The 19,352-nt window shown below is 40.3% G+C and overlaps 1 protein-coding gene across 2 annotated transcripts in view; it reads right to left on the minus strand.

Moving 5' to 3' along the window:
* tex2 (testis expressed 2) overlaps positions 1-19,352 on the minus strand; it is a 28,836-nt gene that overhangs the window by 6,965 nt on the left and 2,519 nt on the right. For both annotated transcript variants that reach the window (XM_014010146.1, XM_014010147.1), the window contains exons 5-8: positions 7,564-9,328; positions 5,478-5,678; positions 2,876-3,242; positions 1,218-1,507 (exon numbers count right to left, since the gene is read on the minus strand). In XM_014010146.1, coding sequence (XP_013865600.1) covers positions 1,218-1,507; positions 2,876-3,242; positions 5,478-5,678; positions 7,564-9,306 — 2,601 coding nt within the window. In that variant the 5' untranslated portion in view covers positions 9,307-9,328. The remainder of the gene's footprint in view (positions 1-1,217; positions 1,508-2,875; positions 3,243-5,477; positions 5,679-7,563; positions 9,329-19,352) is intronic.

Raw genomic sequence — 19,352 nt, forward strand, 5'->3', positions numbered from 1 at the left:
TATATATATACTGTATATATATTAGGGGTGCAACGATACAGAAAATTCACGATGCGGTTCGGTTCGATACTTTAGTCTCACGGTTCGATATTTTTTTGATACAAAAAAGAGAAATTTCCATGCCCCTTTTAACTTGTAATTTATTTAAATTAATTATGAACATTTGTTTAACCTTAAAAGTACAGCTTTTAAATTAAATGTCGCTGAAACAGCAAGTTTCTCAGTGGATCTGCGCTCAAAACTGCAGCCTATGTGGAGTAGTCGAACACAGATCCACTGATCCTTTAACACAGAGCATCTTCAGAAGACAAGTTGATAAAGTAAATTTTAAAAATCTGTATTGTTCGATACAAGTGTGTATTGAACTTAAAGCACTGTTCGTGGGTACATGTATTGTTGCACCCCTGAAATACAGGAAAAATAAATATGAAGGTCAATTAAATTACAAAACGTGAGGAAAAGCTCTGCTTTTTAATTCAATTGGCACATTTTTAATTGAATTTATTTATTGGTCCATTTATATATTTCTGCTTTTTTTCTTGTTATGTCAGTTTGGGTCCTCCATACTGTTGAACTTGGAAGAGGTAATTTAATGTCTGAATCAGGTGTGTTGGAGCAGGGAAAAACATAAAACCTGTAGGGCTGCGGTCCTCGAGGACCAGGATTGCCCACCCCTGCTCTAATAGTAAGGACTTAAGTGCAACTCAAGTCCAAGTCCGAGTCACGAGTCCCCATCTCTGAGTTATAGTGTGTGTTGATTAGATCAAAAACCACTGTGTCTAATCTTAAGTATAAAAAAATCCTTTTTTTATATGATCACAGGAAGTGCCTTCTGTTCGTAGGAACACTGCTGATCACCTGCTGCAGTCTGTTAACAGCATCAAAGTGTCAGTGTGAACTTCTTGGTTTAAAATATACAAACAAACCGCAGGTACCTCATACCTGTAGTTTTTGTTACCATGGTGATAGAGGACCCCAGTCAAGCCCAATCCGTATGCATGAGGCATCATGTTAGCAGACAGGTCTGTAATTTACACAGACCTGTCTGCCTCTTTTTGATGAAGACATCAAAGTCATTAGCAGACGAGGCCTGACAACTGTAGGCAGGCAAATTACAATAATCCAGTAACTCCACCTCTTTGTGTTAGCTAACCCAGAAAGCAGAGAGGGTGGTGAAGATGAAGGGATGCTGAATGGATAATTCATGTGTCTCGTACCTTTTTGGTRGTTTTGGGGCTGCTCTCGGGGCTGTGCTCTGGGCTGTCGGCGCCACCCGGGCTTCCCGGCGCCGCCTGAGGGTTAACATATTTGGCCATGTAGATGTTATAGTCCAACAGCATCTTCTGCTTCATCCCTCCAGCAGCGGCACAGGAGAGGGGAGCGGAGGCCTCTTTGTGCCGGAGCTGAGACAGCTCCTCCTGGCTTCCCCTGCTGCTGCTCCTGCTGTCAGCCTCCAGGCCTCCAGCAGACGGGGCGCTGCCACTGCGGCTGTGAGAGGGCAAGAAGGCTGGAAGAAGAGGTGGGAAACGCAGGACGTGAAGAGATCAGATGGGGTCGTACAAATAATGCATGAACATGACGCATGCTTACGATTTTAGAAATTCTCAGATAATCAAAACCCCAAATCAATCAGAAACACGACCTTGCCTCCACTTTAAGATATGCTGATTTCACGAGTTTAAAATAATCTTTATTTAAAGGAGACATGTGCTTTTAAAACCTTCTTTTTCTCATTTAAATCATTCAGTTGGGGTCTTTATAAAGTGAAACTGCAAWGCTTTGGTCTGAATTCCTCCTTATTGTAACTCCACAAGCCCCTCATTCAGTTCTTTTCTGAGGTGTGTCTCAGATTAACTCATTTTGAGGCTGTCTCTTTAAATCCAGATGAGGTGTTTCACAGCCCACCACCCTCCAGCTTCCAAACTGGTTCTTTCTAGTTTCACAGAGGGGTTTAAGACTATATAGCAGCACAGAAACCATAAATTTACAAATTAATTCAAAGATGTCACCAACAGAAGACTTGTCCATCCAGACTTACATGTTGGAGCRYGAGTCTGACCCAGAGCCAGAGGAGAATGAAGACGACTAAACTGTAATTAAGTCCAGACCTTATTCAGCGACTCTGTCACAAATAATGTGACGTAATAGTTCATAAAACGTCATAGAAAATGGAGAAAACTAAACGGGTTGACAAATATAGCCCAAGATATCTACACAGCACCAGGAGAATAAAACCTTTCTGCTCCTAGTACACAACAAAATGTATTTAAATAATAAAAAATAGATATTCCATATGTCCCTTTTACAAATGTTTTTAGTCTAAACATTTTATGTGTTCTAGGTTTCATTATGAATAAAATATGGTTTTATGAGATTCACAKATTATTGCATTTTGTTCCAAAGACGTAACTTTTTTTGGAATGGGAGCTGAAGTGCTTTGTATTCTCACGATGCACTTAATGTGRTGTAGCATAATTGCTGTGTGTGTTTGCTAAGCAGCTTAATATTTAACCCATCTTGCCAGAGATCCAGTCCACCTTGTGCTGCTTTTATCACTGGAGCCACACATTGGCAGTGTTTCTTTTTTGTGCAGAGGAGTCTTATCCTCTCAGGCTTATACCCCCCAGTTGAGACCAGTACTATAATATGCTGCCTCTCTGTGCATGTAATCCTGCTGACCCCTTCACACTCAACTGTTCACTCAGTTGAGGGGATTGGCAGTCCCTAAGCTGAGGCTTAAGCACAGATCTGATGGTTATACACTACTTCAAAGAATAGTTATACTGACCCGGCACATTTTTTWAAAAAAAAGAGGCATAAAAAGAGCGAGCAGAAAGAGTGTGCACCTGGAGCTGTGACGGTGTGCACAACTCACCACTCTTGCAGATAGTGGCGGACAGGCTGCCGACTCTCCCCTCTAACTTCATCTGAGACGCCTGAAGAAATCTGTGAAACCACTCCTCCTTTTCCCGACCGGTTCTCCCGAACAAATAGATTGTCAGATCCGCTCTTCCACAGGCTGGTCGTTTGGGTTCCTCCGCCGACGCCGAGCTTTCAGACCTGTCGGCTTTGTCCGTTCGCTCCACCCTCTCACCCAGTCCTGACGATTTCTCCTCCGCAGGTTCGAACTTTTCTCCCTGGGCCTTCGACATGAAGTCGTCCTGCTTGGCCAGTTCGATGCAGATGGGATACTTCTTGTTCCAAACTCTCTTCCTGGCCAAGCTCTGGGGCATCAGGTAGATCTGTGGGGTAAATAAACCGAGTTAAAAGGATCAATAGATAAAAGCTTCCGGCATGGATCATTCTGACAGTAACAGAAGCAAAGAAAACATAAATATCATCAATATATCACACTAAACATTTTTATTTTAGTCAATATTTTTAACAAAAAAGCTTAAACTTTTGGGTTTTATTTCACATTTTAGTAGTGTGTAATCAGCCCTTTGACCTGCTCTTTATACTTTACTCTAAACATTTTAAGAGGATCAAATTTTAGCTTGTCCTGCTTCGTGACCTTTAAAATTGAACGTCATGAATAAATTTAATCATATTTTCTTTTAAAGTATGAAAAATACTTCATAACTTCTTGTTCAGTTAACGACAAGCTAATCAAAATGCAGCGGAGCCGGCCCAAATCATGATGCTACCGTCACTATGTTTTATAGATGAATTACAATAAAATAAAATAAAAAGTTTCACTTTCTATTTTTTACACTTTTTTGTATTTAAGTGTTAAAATACCTGGATTTGGTCACAAATCTGTTTTGCAATGCCTGTTTTCTGTGCTTTTTTTAAATCTACTTTTAAATGGTTAATGGACTGTACTTATACAGCGCTGTTCTATCTAACCAGGATACTCAAAGCGCTTAACACTATAATTTGTGCCCCCTTTTACCCATTCACACAGCACTCTACTACATGTCTCTACAAAGCTAATCCAGATAAATCAATTTATAGAAACTAATCAATGCTTTAAATCACACTCATACACTGATGGGACCCACATTAGAGGCAGTGGGGGTTCAGTGCCTTACCCAGAGACACTGGTAACATGTAACCACTCAGCCACAGCCCCCCGCTCACCTGCACCGTAATTGCTTTTGGACTTTGCCTATGCACCATTAATTTTGTCTATAAAGCATTTTGCTTTTATTCATTTTTTTTTTTTTGGATTTTTAATTTTTGATATTTCCATGTTGTGTGATGGACTTGCGACCTGTCCAGGGTGTACCCCGCCCCTCGCACTGTCACTGCTGGATATGGGCACCAGTGACCCACACGACCCTGAAAGGAATAAGCGTGTACAGAAAATGGATGGATGGATGGATGGATGGATGGATGGATGGATGGATGGATGGATGGATGGATGGATATTTCCATGTTGTGCTTTGGTCTTGTAAATCACTTTGAGCTGAACTTGTGTTTCAAGGATTCAAGGATATTTATTTGTCATCCCCTCATACACAAACATCAGATGTTCATGAAAGGTAACAAAACTGGTTGCACAGGTCCTGAAGTTCAGTGTGAACAATAAAGTGGAAAATAGTACATTAAAAATGAGGTATTTTAATGTACTATTTTCTACCTTTTTTATTCATGAAATTTTACTATTGTGTTTAAAAGATTAAGTTAGTTAAGCTTACTAATAAAAGCAGTCTGAATTCACCATTAGTCTTTCTGGAATGACTACATAAAATTTTGTTTATACTTTTAATGTCAAGCTGCCACAAATGATGGTAATGCACTTTTATTTTGAAATCTGACACCTGCAGGCCAGCAGTGTTTGTGTAGGTAATATTTACCAGAACATCCACAAAGAAGTAGAGCTGTATAGCTCTTTGATGAGTTTAATTAATTCCCACACCTTGGTCAACATCAAATTCAAGGACCATTCAAAGACTTTTCAGTCCCAATTTCCTCAATTTCAAGAACCACGCGCAACGGCAACTTCCTACTGCTACCGCAGAATGTCACCAATAAACAGTTTTAATATGTAAATACAATGAAAACGTGAACAGCATAGAAGTTGTTGAGTCAGAATCAACYAAAGAAAGAGGATTAAATGTACACCCTATATTTGTTTCCACAATACACGGATATGTAATAATGTAATTCACAAATTCACATGTGAGAAGATGGCACACACAATTCATGTGCTGTTTTTGTGAAATTTCAAGGACAAGTGTAATTTTTCCGTTTTCAAAAACTTTCTAGGGCCCTGAAACAATTTTTTCAAATTCARAAACTTTCAAGGATTTCAAGGACCCGTGGGAACCCTGATTATAATAAAACTACTGCATGATAACAGTTCAAAACTAATACGAAGAGATGAGTTTGATGTCATTATTCAGTTTATCATTAAGCACAGAAATACACGGGTAACACAGAATGAGCTCATCTTGTTTTACACACAGACTGGAGTTTCACAAGAATAAAAAACCGTCTTTTCAAAGCAACAAGCTTCTGCCACGCCTCACCCTGCTGTCGGTCAGATCGTAGATCTTCTGGCTGATGTACGTGACGTCAGGTTTAGACTCGTTGTGTGCGGCGCGGCGGGAGATGTTCCGGTTGGGCTTGGACAGACGCACAACAGAGCCCTCTAAGCGGACGTACACAGAGTGGGTCAGGGTGGCGTGGTACATCTCCGGGTCGTAGCTGTGGATCTCGTTCATCCAGCCCTGAGAGATGTGGGGAGGAAGAGGAGACGTCGCTTAGTTCAGTGACACAGATGAAGGTAGTAAACTGTGCTTGTTTCTGTTCTAGGGTTGCCTCGCAATCTTACAATATTGATTGAACTCTAATGATTTTAAACTCGTCTCATACAACTATTTTTACAGACTGTAAGATTTTATTAAAGTTATGCAAATCAGATCATTTCCGTTCTGCTTTATGCTCCTCGCAAATATAACTTTCATGACAATTATCAGTTTGGAATGGGAAAAAACAATCACAAAATCAGAAGACACAAATTCTTGTTTTTGCAAATTCAGTCGTCTGGTGTGGCAGCTGGTGCTTCGTGGCATTTGCAGGGCGGCAGAACAGCCTGTCCCTTCAGTGGATTTGTTCTTTGGGATTCTTTGGACCCTGTGCAGACCAAGGTAATAATAGTTTTGGATTTTTCATTATGGTTTAGTTTTATTTAGTTGTGACATTTTTTTTCTTTTAATTCAGTTAGTTTTAATTAGTTTTTAGCATGGATTTGATAGTTTTTATTACCTATTATTGCTTTTTAATGGTTAGTTTTAGTTTAGTTTTTATTAGTTCTAGTACTATTTTTTTTGTAGTTTGAATAAACATATTTGCCAATGCAACCTTCAGCTTGAAGTGTTCCTGTGAGCTAACTAAACAGCAGCTTTTTTATGAAGGTATTAATGTGTCGAAACCTGCAAAATCTTGATTTGTAACTTGCAAAAATATGATTTGTGAACCTGTGAAAAAAAATTCACATGTAAAATTTAGATTTGTGTACCTGTCGTAACTCAATTTTGCCAACAAAGGACTTGGGAAAATGTTGTAAGTAGGTGACAATAGTTGTCTAGATCTTGGTGCTACCTGGCTGGGCTATGGCTTGTTTTTCAGGGGAACTACTAAGAGAAGCTAGCTTGTCAAGATACTCCATTAATTAGTCCCTTGAGAAGTATTCCACCTATTCTATCACCTGTTTCCACTACATGATGCTCTTAATTTTCTCACAGTCATATTCAAAGAAATCCCAAATCGGACTACTTTCTCCCAACTTTTGTTGTTGTCATTTTGCAGGGGAGCGCTGAGCAGCAGCAGACTGTAAACAGGTGACATTACGGACCATGATGTGCCGTAAGCTCACAGTTAATATGAAACTGCTCAATTTGAAGAAAACAAAAGATTAGTTTAATCAATCCACATGGCTCACAATGAATTGCCAAACATTAAAACTAAAAGATATTTTATCTATTATTTCAGTTAGTTTTAGTCAGTTTTGTAAAAAGATTATACAGTTTTAGTTAGTTATAGTTTTTTCATTTTATTACAGTTTTTATTTATTTCAGTTAACTAAAATGTTTTTTCAATTTCAGTTTTCGTTATTTAGTTAGTTTTGGTTTACTATAATAACCCTGGTGCAGACACAGTTCTGCTCCTTCACTGTAACAAATATAGAGGAAAAATATTTGGAAACTCTGAGGAGTTACCAAACTCATTCCACAAATGAGCCTGGAAACACTCAGGCTTCAACTGGCAAAACTACTCCCCTTCAGCCGTGAGTCTCTCTGCTGCATCAGCTTAGAGGCAGCAACAAAAACACATCAGAATCTTTAAAAAAAAACAAAAGGAATCATCTAGTACGCATTTGGAAACAATATGGTCTTTGAGCCAGAAATGGCAACTGAACAACCTTCAAAGGGAACTTGATATCCTCAAAAAAAACAAACAAAAAAAAAAAACAATATCAATCCATAAAAAAATTATATTTTACAAAAATACTGAGGCAACCTGAAACAAAATCCAAATTAAACATCGTAAGTGTTCAAAAGTTTCATAACCCACCGCCCTGATTAAAGCGATACAGGCTGCAGTTCAGCTCACCTTGAATATTTCTGGTTCTTTGACATCCACCTGGGAGAAAATGCACTGCTCTTTCCTCCTCTGCAGTATTCTGTTCCCTGAAGAGGAACGTCGAGGCGACGACAGCCACAGGACCAGCAGGGCCAGCATGAACCCGGCTACAATCCCYTGCACCACAGCACAAACACACGGAGGCACAGGAAGGACTAAATACCAATACACCAACTGTGTTAAGAAGACAAGGCCAGTCACAGGCACATTCTCCACCTCCTCCTCCAACCTGTCATCCTCTACATCAAGTTCACTACACAAACCAGTGCTGCCGGTGTGGGGCTGCTGGGAAATGGATCGGTCCCCATCTGGAGTCTCTGTGTCGGTGCACACCTCGAAGTCCTCGCTGTACAGTTCACAGAAGTCCTCGTCTTCCTGCCGAGCGGCGAGGGCCGACATCGAGCAGCGRCCCAGAGTCAGAGATGGTGACTTGTAGAGAGTGGATGATGAYGTTTGATTGACGGACTGGGAGAGTGACAGTGACGGGAATGAGAAAAAACTTGAATCGTGACCCTTTTCTGTGGGGGTTTCTTCGTCTTCGTCACCTTCAGCCCCTTCCTCCTTGATGCTGTAGTTGTTGTTGGTTTCCATGTGTCCGTTTACCGCCGCTCCTCCGCTGAGCTCTGACGCACTGGAGGAGAGCGACTTGGGACGAAGGGCGGCACTTCCAGCAGCCCCACCACCAGTCTCGTCCCCCATGATCTTACTAAAAAGCTGCAAGGGGTCCGACATCACTTCGGACAATCGCCTCCTGGTGTCTTCGATCTTGGCCTCKACCTCTTGGACTTTGAAGAAGGACCTCCCGTCTGGAGACATAATGGGGGAGGACGGGGCTGTTTTGGAGTCTCCCCCTGCCTGAGTGACTGCGACCGGGCAGGAAGATAACCGGGGCTGGGAGAACTGCTTGAAGAGCTGCATGTTGCGAGGCGGAGTCCGATGAGACGGCTGGACTTGTTGATGTTGAGGGTGGTGATGAAGCGGGCCCTCCTGGTGTTCGGCCCGCGAAGTGTCCGTGGACAGAGACTTCACAAACGATTTCATTAAGTGCCTGTGTCGCGCGTGCGACGGTACGACGGTGGTGGCCACGGGAGCAGCTTCTCGAGAGTCGACGTCGTTTGACAAAGACCTCACGAGGCTGAGGAAAGGTTTGGAGGATGACAGTGAGCCAGACTTGCAGGGGGATGAGGAGCTGGAACTTGTGGCTGGTGGCTGTGCTGGTCGATCAGAGGGCCAGGAGGAGCTAGTGGGAGGGGTGGAGCTTAAATGGGAGTGGGCGGAGAGAGAGGCAATCGACACAGCGTGGGACGGTGTCTGTACGTAGGAGTCTGATGGCTGCGCAGGCAGGGTGGTAGATGAAACAGGAAGTACAGCAGCTCCAGAAGCAGTTTCCACATCAGAAGATTCAAACAGCAGCTCCTCTTTGGCCTCCAAGCCTTTGGCGACATATTGGTCATCACTCCCTGTTGCTTGAACTTGAAGCCCCCCTACGCCATCAAGAACAGTTTTAGGAGAAGCAGACCCCACAGCCACCCCATAGAGCTCCTCGTCATCATCTTCCTCCTCCTTCCCCAGAGCYGAGAAATGTATGGTGATGGTGTCTCGAGAGCGGGAACGCTGTACTTGCAGCTTGGGTCCAGACGGGTGGCGCAGGGGCGGAGTGGCAGCATGCTGGCCACTTCCTTTTCGGCTGCTGCTGCCCTGAGTGCTCATCATCACCCTGCACAGGGCTCACACCCTGGAAGAGACACACAYAGATGGTAGTTAGTGAAAACACCGGAGAAATGGCACAATACATTACAGCAAGTATCCACCTTATTTTTGAACGCGGAAGMATTATGGGTCCAACTTCTGTTTGTTTGTGCAGCACTTCCGTTTCACAGCTTCCCTTGGCAAACTAATAGCAGCTTYACTGAACTGGTGTCGTGGGAACATTTCCAAAAATCGCTGAACAATCGAGGTGGCAAGTCAGTGCCAGCCCCTTAAACTATTCTCCAGTGGAAGGATGGTATGAAAAAATGTGACCCATCATATCAAAATGGGGATTACCGTATTTATTCATGTATAATACGATCTCATGTATAATACAACCCCGCCTTTTTTGAGCTTAAAAAGCATAAAAAATTTAATCCTCAAACTACCTCCAATTTCATACAGACTTCAAGATTTTTCAGCCTTTGCAGTCTTTATACATATCAGTAAAATAATAATTGGATTGTTACTTTTATTTTAACAACATATGCACTAAAATGTATTCTGACAACAAATATTTATCAGCTGTAGCAGCATCATATGAATTCTGGCATTTTACACATAGTCCACCAGGAGGCGCCAACACAAAAGTCAGAGACTTCACATGAGATTTGGGCCATCTTCTGGGGGAAAAGCAGATTACTTCCTACTCGTGAGCCCTACTCTGGTGGGGAAACATTTTTTTCAGGGATACAAACTTTTTCAGAACACCGGTAGACGGCAGCCATTACAGACGAACATGTGTTTGTTGTTGTTCCAGGAGCGGCTCGGTCACACGCTAATGTCATTAGTTCACTATCATTACTAAGGTGCAGGAATACTTTTTTCCCACTTTTTTTTCACATCATGTTGCCTGCCTGGATCTGTTATTTTCTCACTCTGAAGCACGGAGGAGTGTCAGGGGTAAGCTTGTTTCAACTGTTTTTTATGACGCGGTGTCATTTCCGGACTCAATAATTTTGTGAAAGAAGCCGATATTTCAGTTAAAATACATAAGTAAAAATATTTTTCCGATTATAGTACTACCCCCCAACTTTATGGATGATTTTATGGATTTAATTTATGTATTATACTTGAATAAATACAGTAAGTCAAATTTGGTCAAAATGACCTAATTACGTTGTCAATTTCCTGGCTTTAAAAMCTACATTTTCAGTGGATCATTCTGATATCACAACCCTATCCAGAGGTATGACCTAATTTGTCTTGTTGGTTATGATGATAGATTACTGTTTGGTCTGAATCCTAAATTTATGTAAATTTATTGAGTAAGTTTTGATGTCAATATAAAGAGGAAACCTCATTTTTGAGGTGTCGTATTTGTATATAAAAATTTCCCAGTTGGAAAGAAACAAAAACATTGCTAACTCACAGGGAAAAATTCGAAATTTTAAGGCGTTTTTCCTCAAAATTAAGTTTTTCTTTGCTACTGCTAAAAAAATGCTTCAAAAAAATTTTTTAGGATAATATTTTAGACAACTGAATCAAATGATACATTGATAAGGCATTGATTCATGTAATGTTCGAGGACATTTAGGACATTTTTAACTATAGTGTTGTCACTTGGTTCGGACGGGTCTACAGTGCACAATTACAAAAGTACAGAGGCGTATCAGTACCTCCACAGTTGACAAGATATTAATTACTAACAATATTGATGAACTGGTATTCATGAAGGCTGATGTCCAACCAAGCCACTCTGAATAGATCCTCATTACATCAACCGTGTTGTGGGTCAGGGGAAGTCCTGCAGTCATGCAGCAAAGATCTTATGGCAGGMATGCTAATAAATTGCCTGTTCAGTGCTATAACATACTAACTATAAAAATAGAAAATATGGTGAAAGGTTAGTTAGCAAGCCAGAAACCAGAAGTCTCACACAAAAAAAGGACAACTGACTGTGTCTGTACCTCCATGAAAAATAAGGTGGATAGAGAGGCAAGAAGTACACGATATGGTGAGATCCCTACATGTCCTGAATTCTTGTCACGGACAGGAAAGGGAAGTCCAACCCCTCCATTCATCCTAATGCAAGTCAAATGTAAAGGCATGTCCTTGCTGCTCAACTTATTAGGCCTCATTAGGTGAAGATGAACCAGGCCGGCTGGGTCAGGTCTCCTTCTCCAGCTTACTCGCCCAAAACTCAATCACTTAGCTCACCACGGCAGCATGATTAATGMGTTGCTTCGAAATGGATTTGCTCTTAGGAGAAAGTTCATCAGGCTTTCAGCTGTAGTTTATTCCARCGTCCAAAGGGACCAGAATCAAATACAAGAACGGCTGCTGCAGCCTTTAGTAAAGTAATTATAAGATGCCTTTTAGAATGCTTCACCTTTGACCTGTACCTGTTACTGCCACAACGGTCTATCCAAGCATTTTCTTGGAGCTGTAAACTAAGATAATAGTAACTTAATACTGAAAAACAAGGTAGAGATTTTAGTTTTTAAATATACACGCTGTATCTCAGTCCAGACACAAAGTGAACACAGCTTCTAAAGCTCTCAAGCTTTTGGACTGCAGATAAAAATGGGCTGTAATGAAGGAAGGAGGGATGGAGGGAATAGCAGTTAGTCTGTGTGATTTCTCAGAAAGCCCCAGCATCCCCCAGGGCTCTCTGGTTGGCACTGCATCTCCACAGTTTGTATTTAGCCTGGGTAAAATAACAGAGCATTTGACTTTCCCAGTCAACCTTTCACTTGATTGTGACAGGGTAAGTTTTTTTCCCCCTGTGTGATTTTCAGTGTGTGTATGTGTGAGTGTGTGTGTGCCTATTCCAACGTGGCTATGCTAGAGGCAGAGAACACTGAACAAAAAACAAAAGAGGAGAAAAAAATGTCAGAAAATAGAGCAAGAAAAAGAAAGATTAAAAAGCCAAAGGGGTCTTAAGAGGCACCGGGAGACCTTTCACAGATGAACTTTTGAAGGAAATTCTCTTAAAAGACCAGTGGAGAGGCAGGGAGGGGAGACAAAGGAAGGAAGGAGGAGGAAAAGTAAAGTGCAGGGAAGAAGAGGGTCGAGACAAATGAGCGGGGAGAGAGGGCCGTGGACATGGAGGAGGTTGTTTTTCTGCCTGAAGCCTGAAGGACAATTTAAAACATCGGGGAGGTTGAGAGGGTGAGCGGAGCAACGATGGCTCTAAGATTTCAGTTCAGGAGAGAGCAGCCAAAAAGATAAATGAGACGCATCATCCCACACCAAATCGATGCAAATAAAAGGTTCTAATGAATTKATCTCACCAAACACAAAGCAGCTGAGGTGAGAGAAGAAACAATTTATAATCCACACTTCTGTATCATTTAAAAAGATCAATGTCTTGAAGTTGAGTTCTATGAAAAGGCAATATCTCACCTGTTGTAGATACTGTAGGTCTTTGACCTAAACTTTCATATAAATAGTCATATGGTATCATGACAGTGGATTTATAAGGTGGTAATATTATTTTACAGATTATTATTCTGTACTTTACTGTTGAGACAGCCACAGTTTTAGTTAGCTCCCATCATGAATGCACTGCTTTTATTAACAACTGTGTTGGTTTGATTTAGCTGCTTCAGGATGAGGAACAGAGACAAGAGGAGAGGAGACTGGCACTGACACAACACTCATCCAATTAATCAAAGCAAACAGAGCCACTCTAATCAGCTAAAACCAGCATCCTGGGAAACAGGAGTGAACGAGACGGAGGTTAAAGGCGGCGAGGTAAAAGGGTGATATACGAATGTGAGCAGACAGTGTAACAGCAAATATTTGAGACAATWAAGTTCCAGAGAAAACGGGAGGAAAACTATGAAGGTCAAGCTACAACTATTTCCAAAACAACCCCAAAATCTCAGTCAGTGCTGCCGACTTATAATCCTGAAGCTGCAGGTTTGAGCACAGGTTGCATCCAGCATAAAACCAAATGTCACATTTTTTCATGTGAGTTCACTTGCTGTGGCGACCCCTGCAGAAGAGAGCAGCCGAAACAAAAAGCAACAATAGTGAACCTCAGCTAATGCGGTCACATCCATTAAAAAGTGGGATAAAATCTGTAAAATGTTGCTCTGTGATCTAAACACAGCGAGTGTCAGTTAATGAGACTCCAAGCTGGTGGGCAGATTTATTTATTCATTTTTATTTCAAACTTTATTCACTTCTTTAAAAAAACAAAAATAAACCTATGTACAATAAAAAGAAAATACAAATAAAATGAAATGAAAGGCGGCAGAGAGAAGAAAAAAATCTAATGATATCTGCCTCTTTTTCCTCAAGTATAAATTCAAACAATAATAATCTTCAGTTAACATCAGATTGAAGTCCAGAAGAATCAGGACGGCCGTCATTTTTTTGTTCTGAAGCAAAATAATAATAATAATAATAATCTAGTCTCTAGCTGCAAACCTTTACTCACTGGACACATGATACAAGTTTTCAGTTTTCACCGACACTCCACCAGATATCCAAGGAAAATTTGGCAATTTTTTTCAGGCGTGCAACCCTCATACTCAGCTCTACTGCTCATCCCACAAATGCATTTTCCTTACAAATGTGGCACCGTTTAAAAAGGGACATTAACAGGCTTTCACACAGTATAAGCTTTAACATCAAGAAGCATTGTTACAACAAAGAAATAATCTACCAAACACAAATTTCTTTTTGTTTTTTTTGTGCTAAGTATTTATTTGGTCAATCCAGTAGGCAATTCCTGCACTTGATTCCCACATTTAATTTAAATTAGTGGTGTTTAAAGGGGCAATATTATGTAAAATCAACTTTGAGTTTTATTTCGTGTTATAATGTTATACTCTCATAAAAAAAACATGCCCAAAGTCTTGCGCTGACTCATTCATGCATGTTTGAGAAATCCTGCAGCNCTTCATTTCTGGACATTTATGGTTTGATTTCTTTGTATGTATGGATCACTTGGGTTGTTACCGACATCTGGTGAAAATTTCATGTCATTATTACCTCTAGTAATTATTTACTGAGAAAAATGGTGACGTGTTCAATACTTATTTTACCCGCTGTACATAGTTCTTTTAGAATTCAGAATTTATCAACACTTTGTCCAAAGAAACTCAGACTGAAGCACCAATCCTCCTGAACCACAGCTGCTCAGAGAAAATGTATTCAGATGGTGGTTTGCTGTTTAGATCCACACATACATCTTCTTTTTTATTATTATTTTGATCACACAATCTTCACACAAGTGTGTATTTTCTACTACAAGTCAAATCTCTGTGGGTGATCTCCTCAACGTAGACTTCCTCTTATCGCCCTCGCGCTGTAACTTCCTGTTTGCTGCAACAATAGGGAAGCACCTCCCTGTACTGCCTCCGTTTAAGCACAAACAGAAACAATATCGTCTGTTTCCAGCTGCCTAACGTTAGAAACAGGTTGCGTTGATTGAACTCATACAGGATAATGGTAAACAGCATCCTGGCGCTGCGTGTTTTAAAATTACATTTTCATCTTTTGATGTTTTCTCACAGTCGGTGGAGGAAACAGAGCTAGCTCAGCTATGCTGAATCCTCGAATACCTTGAATCAGGTTGATTAGTTATAAATCCAGTGACGATTTTCTAAGGGTGCCATTAAAATCCATATGTTGGTTCAGGAGATATTTTGCTAAAAGACAGAGAAACAAACCTGAGCAGACTTACATGTAATTTCATGGTTGCCTGACTTTTATGGCAGCAGACTATAAAAAAAGTAATAATGCTGCTTTTTGAGTCTTGTGCCAACGTTCACTGTATGACCAAGATAAGCTGAAACAGGAAATTATCTTTTCCAAACTGCACCAAAAAAAAGAAGGTAACTCACTCTTTTATGTAACATCCTTGTTTGCAAACGCTTGAGGAGTTTCTAGAAACCCATGAATGCTTTAGATTGACTAAAAGTAAATAAAAGTTGTACGAAAGATGTTTTTAAACCCATGGAGGACACTTTTGCCATTCAACTCCTGCTTACAGTTGAATCGTGCACCCTAAATGAGGCGAGTGAGGCCTGCAGGTCTTCAGATGTTCTGGGCTCTTTGGGGACCTCCTGGAGGAGTCGATCATACTGTCTGGGTGTGTGGCTCTATTTAGATGAGTTCCTGTTTCTACAAGTGTGGCAATAATCAGGCCTAGCTGTGGCTACTGAAACTGAACCAAAACAAAAATAATAATAGTAAAAAAGCTGATGATTTAAGTAAAGAGGCAGTTAACTGCTCTTTACACGGTTTTCAAAACTTACTTTTACAGGACAAAGATATGAATGAAACTGTGGCAAACTTTTCAACAAATAGGTGTTATCACCCGCGTTTGTGTTTGCTAGAAGCATTTTGTGCGGCGTGGCTCCTGCTGATCAAACAGAAGCTGTAATCTTACACTGAAGCCACTTTTCCAGGAGAAGAATACTCAGAGTAAAGAGATCCTCTGCAGGTCGAGCTAACCGAAGCTCAGCCTGGTTTATTCTCTCTCCTTCCTCAAAGCAGGACTTTTTTTTTTTTTTTTTACATTCCAGCTCAAATAAACAAGAAATATCTGCTAAATTCAAACGCACCACCAGAAGAAATTAAATATTTAGCTCTGGCGTGCATGCAAGAGGAGGAAGCATGAAGGTGGTGGGCTAGAAGAGATAATATTTAACGTTATAGCTGAAGTTTTCACACAAACCTGTTCTAGCCAGCCGGCTTTAAGCTCATGTTGTAAGTGTACACATTTCTGAGAAAGCCTCAGGTTTACGGAGGACGCTCTTTTCACCAGCAACAAAAGCTGATCCAGACGGTTCAGCTGCCTACTGTTTGTTTCAACCCCCCCCCCCCCCCCCCCCCCCAAAAAAAAAGAGACAGGCTGATTTCAAGGTGTTTAGAAGAGGAAGTGATGAGAAGATAAGTTTATTTTCTATTTAAACATAAAAACAGCATTTTAATAACAATTAAAGGTGACATGGATACTTTATTATGGTATAGAATTTAAATAGATGCCAGAGAAACACATAATTTTGCCCCTTTAAATTTAGTTTTTTTTTCTCTCAGCACAGGATGCTAAAGTTGTGCTGAAAGAACAACAAGAAACAAGCTAGGAAAATGTGGGTTTATCCCAACTAATATTGACACATTTTTTTCTAATGTTGTAAATGAAAGCAAGCATTTTTACCTGAGAATAACAGCAGAGAGAATGGAGTCTGAACAGAACAAGAGAGCGAGTCGTGGAAAAGCGAGTCACTGTGGTTGTAAAAGAGCTAACATGACGACAGCGAAATAAAACAAATGAGACAGAGATAAAAACCTAAACACACAGAGAAAGGGACGCTGATGAAGCTGTTGATGGCCACTGACAGAGACACACATTTATGGTAGCTGGAGTTGTGTTTGATATATTTGATACAAACAAAGAAAAAAATAAGAAATTAAAAGGTCCACCACYTTTCACGACAGTTTTAAACTAAGATCCTCTTACAGAGAAACGACAAAACCTTGAAAATGACATTACGAACTCTGCAACAATGTGTGTTAGAGCTTGGAGTTGTGAATGTGCAACAGCAACACAAAGCAGTGCTCAGACCCAGACCTGCTGCAGGGTCTGAGAACACCGGCTGGTCCTGTGAGGAGCTGAGAGGACCAATCAACAAGTGGTTTTCATGGCGAGCGTCACCATTCTGAATCACCAAGAGAAAAAAAATTTAAAAAGTGTGAAAATAAAACATCAATAATACAAAAATCTAAAGAGACGATGAGTGCTCTGCACCGGATCAAACCAGTTTTTCCTCCTCAACCAACCTAGAATCTCCCGTCGACACGTCAAACATCAAACCTCGCCATCCTCGGGTGGTTGCCATGCCAACAGCAAAGCTTTCATGTAGTTCTGCACTCATCCTTCTGCCCTTTTTTGTGTTTGTTTGGCAGGGCAGCTCCTCCTCGTTATATAACAGTGATCTCAGAGCGCGCGGAGTGGGTTTTTGTTGTTTTTTTACACAGATGAAGGATTTGAGGATGTGTTTGTAGATAGAAACGTAAAACTAAAGATCTCGCGTTCCTTTAAAAAAAAGGCACATCACCCACCACCTTCTGTGGGTTTTATAGTTTTAGCTCTTCTCTTTGATCTTTTAACTAAGAAAAATATACGGTTTTCAACATCAGCAGCAGATGATTTGCTCATGAAACTCAAAGCAGGTTTAAACGCTTCATTTTAACAAAAGATGCTTCGGATTTCTCAATCTGAATAAAGTGAGTTTGAAGATCAAAACATCAGAGCGCACAAATGAATGAAGCAGTTTATAATCTGCGTAAAGACTCCTGATGATCCACAAACAGCCGCGGGCTTTGGGATTATTTATAATCCGTGCAATTACACGAAGAACGGAGTGATGGAGAGACACAAGAGAGAAGAGAAAATAAAAGCAACACATTTCATTTCCTTTCAGAAAACTGTGGTTTATGTTCAAAAGTGCTGCTGCTTTGCAGTAGTTATTTTTAGATTTATTTGGGCTTGAAAACAAACCAAAAAAAAAGAATGCAGACTGTAAAGAAGGAGACAAGGTAGATTTTATGAATTCCCAATTTAAATGAGTTTTAATGGAAATGTGTGTAAAATGGCTGCAGGCCTCCAGGTGGAGGAAGGGAACTCTGAAAGTTTGTATTTTATCTAAAAATACCAACTACAGACTCCTAACAACACTGCTGCTTGAAAAACCCACACCGTTAAACAGTTAGGACCCTGAAAACTGATTGAAATTATCTTTTATTTCTTTGTCGCACCATTATTCCTGAGCTCAGACATTTATTAGTTTATTACATGAAATGAGACGATGCGAGTTTCTAAATATGGTTATTTATGAATAAAAATGTCAAACTCTATGTGCTAGTCAGTCAGCGCAAGAAATGCTCATTTTCAAGCACAAAAAAAACTATCTAACAAAAAAGTTGAGGAGGTCCTCTGGGTGAGTTCTTTGTCGAAAAGAACGATTCGTCTCTTCTCCAGGAAACTTCCTCAGCCTGCAGTTGCAGGTATGAACTCATTAGCAGTACTAGTTCCTCATGTTGGACAAACAAGTTTAATGATGACGATCCAAACTGTTTGTTCACATGCAAAAACAGGAGCATTTTGGTCGTCATCGTTAACTTGTTTGTTCAGACAAAACGTTTTCTTCAACAAAGGAGAACTCGCTCAGTGGAAATCCTCAGCTGCTTTTTTTTCCTTACCTGGATTATTGAGCTGAATCAGGACAAAAACAGATGAAATTTACCGTATGACCTGCAGTGTGCATATTCAGCTTTGGTGAATGGTAGTTTAGGTAGTTGTTACATTATTACAACACATATGAAGTGCTATATAACCTTAGTTAAAAACAATAATGTAAAAAAAAGCTAAAACATTTCATTTGTAAACAATTTACAGCCTACATTAGGCTTAAACAGTACAAGAACACAATGAGTATCTCCATCTCCATTTCCTGATCGCCCGCCTCATGATGGTAGGAGATAATGAGGAGGAGTCCGAGGTTTTTTAAAAGCTGCTGCAATGTCACTTTTTGGGGGTTTGTTTGATTTAATTTTTATTTTTGAATAAAACGTAGTTATGAGCTACATGAATTGGAAAGGATGGTTCTGTGGAAGAGTCCAGGTCCCAGATTGCAGTTTTATTTAATTGGTATTAAAGTTTTATTTAAAGCTGCTGAAATCCTGGATTATAAAAGAACAGGGAAGTATTTGCAGTAAAACCGTTACCTTTGGTTTAAAAAAAACAGACGGGGTGATGAAAGCGGACGTTACACAGCTGAAAACATGTCACAACATGTCAAACATGTTGGACTCCTATCAACTTTATTTGACCAGTCTCATATCACACAGCATCTACAGCGGGTAAACTAAGTATTGAACACGTCACCATTTTTCTCAGTAAATATGTTACTAGAGGTGCTAATGACATGAAATTTTCACCAGATGTCGGTAACAACCCAAGTGATCCATACATACAAAGAAATCAAACCATAAATGTCCAGAAATGAAGTTATTTGTAATAATGTGGAATGGCACAGGGGAAAAAA

Source organism: Austrofundulus limnaeus, unplaced genomic scaffold (genome assembly GCF_001266775.1).
Source record: "Austrofundulus limnaeus strain Quisiro unplaced genomic scaffold, Austrofundulus_limnaeus-1.0 Scaffold65, whole genome shotgun sequence".
Lineage (NCBI taxonomy): Eukaryota > Metazoa > Chordata > Actinopteri > Cyprinodontiformes > Rivulidae > Austrofundulus > Austrofundulus limnaeus.